The sequence below is a fragment of the Carlito syrichta genome, unplaced genomic scaffold (assembly GCF_000164805.1).
Source record: "Carlito syrichta isolate Samal-C Ts95f unplaced genomic scaffold, Tarsius_syrichta-2.0.1 Scaffold301888, whole genome shotgun sequence".
Taxonomy (NCBI): domain Eukaryota; kingdom Metazoa; phylum Chordata; class Mammalia; order Primates; family Tarsiidae; genus Carlito; species Carlito syrichta.
The window spans coordinates 18404-24139 of record NW_007245984.1 but is presented as its reverse complement, the minus strand read 5'-3'; the positions used below and the strand labels follow the sequence as shown (position 1 = coordinate 24139).

The 5736-nt window shown below is 52.2% G+C and overlaps 1 protein-coding gene across 1 annotated transcript in view; it reads right to left on the bottom strand.

Annotated features, from left to right (window-relative positions):
* Positions 1 to 5736, bottom strand: part of RBM47 (RNA binding motif protein 47) — a gene marked incomplete at its 5' end in the record, with an annotated part of 10567 nt that overhangs the window by 3990 nt on the left and 841 nt on the right. Inside the window, 3 exons of the mRNA XM_021711152.1 lie at positions 1547 to 1755; positions 4162 to 4365; positions 4449 to 4542. Coding sequence (XP_021566827.1) covers positions 1547 to 1755; positions 4162 to 4365; positions 4449 to 4542 — 507 coding nt within the window. The remainder of the gene's footprint in view (positions 1 to 1546; positions 1756 to 4161; positions 4366 to 4448; positions 4543 to 5736) is intronic.

The window sequence follows — 5736 nt, the reverse complement described above, 5'->3', positions numbered from 1 at the left end:
AAAAAGAGGCAGTAGCTTGCTCTGTCATCCAGGCTGGAGTGCAGTGGCACCAACACAGCTCACTGTTACCTGGAACTCCTGGGCTCAAGCAATCCTCCTGCCTTAGCCTCCCGAGTAACTAGAAGTAGGTGTGTACCACCGCGTCCAGCTATTTTTAAGCGTTTTAAGTTTTTTGTAGAGATAGGGTCTCACTATGTTGCCCGGACTGGTATGAACTCCTGGCCTCAAGTGACACTCCCCACTGCGCCTGGCCTATGAGTTCCTTAAGTATTGCATATCAGTTACTGCAAATAGTTATACTCAGTCCCCCAGTACTAACTGCACTTTGCTGTCATTCTGTACTTTGGGAGTCATTTACAAACTATCCCTTTTTTCTGTCTTTAGGAGATTCGAGTTAAAGAATACTTAATGAGCTGGACGTGGTGGCTCACGCCTGTCATCCCAGCACTTAGGTCGGGTGAGAGGACTGCCTGAGCCCGGGAGCTCAAGTCCAGCCTGGGAAATACAGTGACACCTCGTCTCTACAAAAATTCAGAAAGATTAGGGGGATGTGGGGGTGGACACCTGTTGTCCTAGCTACTTGGGAGGCTGAGGCGGAAGGACTGCCTGGGCCCAGGAGGTCAGGGCTAAGGTGAGATGTGATTGTGCCACTGCACTCCAGTCTGGGCGACAGAGTGAGACCCCCGACTCAAAAAAGAAAGAAAGGAAGAAAGAATACTTGATGACATACAGATAAGATGAAGGAACGTCAACTGGTTTCACCTTTTGTGAATAACGCAGTCAAGACTGTGCCCAGAGTGGGCAAAAGCGAGCACACAGCATCCCACCCTGAGGGTCACCAGCCTGGCTGTTTCAGAATCACTGAGGCGTTTACACAGAACATGGATTCAAGACCCCAGCCCAGTGAAATTGAACTAGAATCTCCAGTGGTCAGAGTCTAAGAATCCTCACCTGGATTATTCTTAGGTTATTGGATGAGGGACCCTAGGCCTGAGTTTCTCTGATTGGGATCTTCGCTTCACTGTCTCTCAGAGAATAGCTTTAACAAGTTATTTTTTTTTTTTGAGTTGGGGTCTCACTGTGTTGCCCAGGCTAGAGTGCAGTGGCACAATCATGGCTCACAGCAGCTTCATTCCACTGCAGCCTCATGAGCAGCTGGGACTAAAAGTATGCGCCACCACACCCGGCTAATTTTTTGATTATTTTTGTAAAGGCAGGATCTTGCTATGTAGCTCAGGCTGGTCTCAAACTCCTGGGCTCCAGGCTATCCTCCTGCCTCAGCCTCTCAAAGTGCTGAGTCACAGGCGTGAGTCACTGTGCCGGGCCCACACGCCTCATTTTTGCACACTGCTTTCCATCCTTACTACAATGATAATATCAGGGTCATATGATGATTATTTAAAATGTTGCTCCGTCCTGATTCATGCAAGCAATGCTCTGTGTCCCCCAACCCCACAGTTTCCACGGAGCAGGGGACACGGTCAACGCTCAGTGTGAATACTCAGCGAATCCCCACAAATTCTAGTGACTGCGCCAGAAACCCTACCTGGAACGGGGGTGGCGTCGACACAGCAGGAATGACAGCAGCGGCGGCGGCGGCTGCGGCGGCGGCGGCTGCAGCACTGGCGGGGTCTGGCTGCACCGCGATGGGGCTGATCATGTGTTCCATGGTGTGGATTTTGCCTTCTTCGATCATCTTAGGGGCTGGGGCCGCTGGAAACATGGAGTACTGGGCCCCGATGGCAGGGATGGCGACTGCGGAAGAGAGAGGGGAAAGCACTGTCAGTCCCCAAGGGGGTCCCTGACATGTTCTACAAAATCCTTAAAAACCAAGTTTAGGCCAGGCGCAGTGGCTCACATCTGTAATCCCAGCACTTTGGGAGGCTGAGGTGGGAGGATTTTTTAAGAAAGGAGTTTGAGAACAGCCTAGACAACACAGCCAGACCTTTTCTCGGCAAACAAACAAACAAGAATGATTAGCTGGGGGAGGTGGTGTGTCTGTAGTACCAGCTACTCAGGAGGCTGAGGCAAGAGGATCGTCTGAGCCCACGAGGTCAAGGCAGTGATCCGTGATTGTGCCACTGCGCTCCAGCTTGGGCAACAGAGTGAGACCCCAAATCGAAACATAAAAAATAAAAGAAAATAAAAAATGCCAAGTTCTAATTATTTGGGTGATCAGAAATAGAGGCCAAGAGAGGCCTGTGAGTTGCAGCCACACGGGACTGTGCTAAGTAACCGAACTATCCTGGCCACCGGCCCACAGGAATTTCTACCTTGGGAGATCTCTGCATGGCTAAACATTGATTACTAGCTTTCTTTCTCTGATTAAACCTTAAGCTACTAACTGCGGCTTGCCAACGCGAATCCCCTTCCCAACAAGTAGAAGCGACAATTCCTACACCCAGGCTCTGCTTTAGGGAGTTTCAGAGCTGTCAGATCAGGGCCAGAAGCATGTATAAGGAGATCCCGTCTGAGGAGTCACCTAAGTAGGTTGCAGAAAAATAATTGCCGGATTCTTCAAAAGAAGGCATTACCGGGAAAATGCTTTTTGGTCCAATGAGGCCAATGCGAGCCCATGGCTCAAATGCATGGAGCTCTCGGCTCAGCTTTAGCTCGGGAAGATGTGTACAATTTCCACCAGAAGAAAACCAGAGTAGCTGAGCTGCAAGCAGCTGTGCAATCTGCCCTCTGTGAAGACAAGGAAGAGGCCTGTGGGACGGTCACTCCCATGGCCGAGGGCTGAATGGCCTACATTTGTGTACCGTGTGGTGTGCGCGTGTGTGAGTTTGTGCCAGACTCACACCACAAAGTTCACATTCTTTCTTGACCTGCCTCATGTTAGGTGACCAGGGGCACTAACGACTTGGGCGAACAGGCTTGTGGGGCCTGGAGGTAAAAGCCAAGTTCAAGGTCCCTGGCTGGAAATGCCTGAGCATCACTACCCACTCCCCCTGCTCTCCTGAGTAGCCAGAGGAGGAAATAAATTCTGGAAATTAGAATCCAGGGGATTAACAGCTACAAAAGCTTTCCCTGCGGCCGGCCATGGCCCCCAGGCATTCTTATTTGCTCAAGCCTTGACAAGGGACAAAATGTGCTGTTTATCCCAAAGGGGAGCATTCTGCCCTTTTCAACAACTCTCTGTACTGGCTGTCAAATGCACCCTCTGGCTTCTGATGGCTGAGGGGAACCAGGCCTGAGTAAGGAAAAGTTGACAGGTTTTAGCTGATAAAAGACACAGAGGACGGGAATAGGGGCTCATGTCTGTCATCCCAGCACTTTGGGAGGCCAAGGCAGGAGGATCGCTTAAGCCCAGGAGTTCGAGACCAGACTGGGCAACACAGTGAGACCTCGTCTCTACCAAAAATAAATAAATAAATAAATAAAATAAAATAAAAATTAAAAAAAATTAGCCAGGTGGCTGGGCGCTGTGGCTCATGCCTGTCATCCCAGCACTTTGGGAGGCGGAGGCGAGAGGATTGCCTGAGGTAACATAATGAGACCTCGTCTCTATAATAAATCAAAAAATTAGCCGTGCATGCCTGTAGTGCCGGCTACTTAGAAGGCTGAGGCGGAAGGATCACCTAAGCCCAGTAAATCAAGGTTGTGGTGGCCATGAGCGTGCCACTGCACTCCGGCCTGGGTGACAGAGTGAGACTCTGACTTTAAAAATGTATATTAGCCAGGTGTGGTGGTGTACACTGTAGTATCAACTATTCCAGAGGCTGAGGCGGAAGGATCACCTGAGCCCAGGAGGTCAAGGCTGTGGTGAGCCGTCATCGTGCCACTGCACGCCAGCCTGGGCGCCAGAGCGAGACCCGGACTCAAAACAAAAAAGTAAAAGGTACAGAGAGCCTCATGTTCTTCCACTCTCTCCCGCACAACTCTGCTTACTAAGAAGAAAAAGAGCCTAACTAACAGGTGACGCCCGTGGGAAAAACTTAACTCTTTGAGAGTTTGATTTGAACTTGGTCAAGGCTAGACCATCCATCCCCTCGAGTTCCCGAGAGGGCCCGGGAGCCCCGCTCCTTCTGCCCAGCCTCTGGCTGCCTAAGGGACGAGGAGCCGGTGCAGGAGTGAGAGCCGGAGGAGGCCTGGACTCGCTTCGCAGAGAGGACAGGGCTCGGGGTGAAGGGGGTGCATCCTCCATGCGGTTCCACTGACCTGCCCCGGGCTTAATGGCAACCGGATTGACGGTGGAGATCTCCAAGTTCGGCACAAGCTCATATCCTTTCTCCTGCGGCTTTCCTTTCCCTTCATGATATCGGCTGTATATGCCGCGGCCAGCAGAGTACCCCCCGAGGTAGGAGCCCCTGGGCCCCGGGGCTCTGTTGCCGGCCGCTCCGCGCCCTCGGCCTCTAATGCTGCCTGCTTAATGACAACACAAAACACGGTGAGCAACCGACAGCGACGGCACAGCTGGCAGGCCAGCCCAGGCTCCGGGTGGTTACACGTCTGCCCCGAGTCCAAGTTGCAGGTGGCTATTGCCTTGTTCTTTAGGGGGCTAGTACAGATGCCTCTGCTAGGCTCAATCCTGGCCCAGCACTTGGGGGACGGGGGCCGAGGCGAGAGGACTGCCTGAGCACAGGGGATTGAGACCAACCTGGGCAGCTTGGCGAGACCTCGTCTCTACAATCGATCAAAAAAAAATTAGCCTCGATGTGGTTCCAGCTACTCCGGAGGCTGAGGCGGGAGGGTCACCTGAGCCTAGCAGGTCGAGGCTGCAGTGGCTGTGAGAGTGCCACTGCACTCCAGCCTGTGCAATAGGATGAGACTCCGATTAAAAAAAAATAACGAAAGAAAAAGATGCTTCCAACACTCTATTTCAGCTGAGATTTGCATCCCGAGTGTATAGCTTCATGCAAAAGCTCCTCGGCGCCAACTCTGGGAAGTGAGTTTCTAGAACCTGTAACTGCAGTCTCAGTAAAGGCAAACTTTCTCGATTGCAGAGGTGTCACACCCGGAAGGGGACCTGCTGGCCCACCTTTCGCATTTTATGCTTGATAAAACAAAGCCAGTGGAGTTAAAGTGACTAAAGCGGGACTCAGGAGCCTTATTTCCCAGTGCAATGCTTGGCTGCATGATATCCTAATCAATAATTACAAAAAGCAAAGCCAGTGGCTCATACCTGTAATCCCAGCACTTTGGAAGGCTGAGAAAGGAGGATTGCTTGAGCCCAGGAGCCGTATATCTTTTAGATAGAAGGTCTTGCTATGTTGTCCAGGTGGGTCCCACCTGGACAACATAGCAAGACCTTCTATCTAAAAAAAAAATCAAAGATCAAAAAGTTAGCCAGGCACAGTGGAGCATGCCTGTAGTCCCATCCATGTGGGAGGCTGAGGCGGAAGGACCGCCTGAGCCCAGGAGGTGGGCGTTATGCTGAGCCATGACTGGGCCACGGCACGCCAGCCTCAGTAACAGAGCGAGACTCGAATTTTAAAAGAAAGAAAAGAAAAAGAAAAGCCACACCAATATCCCGAGCAGGGTTTAACCCAAGTACCAAAAGCCTTTCAGACTGGCCCCCAACCAGAGACGCTGCAGGGCAAGGCGGAATGCAAGCTCACACACCCGTGATGTCACCGCTCGCCCCACAACCATCCGCAGTCCCTCCGAGGCTACAAACAGAGGTAACTGCCTTCAGCACCAGCAAGGACCCGCACCCCAAAGGGAAGCCCACGCCGCGCACGCGTGGGGCGGTGTGGGGGCCGGGCCGCCACCACGACCCCGCACCCCTGCCCG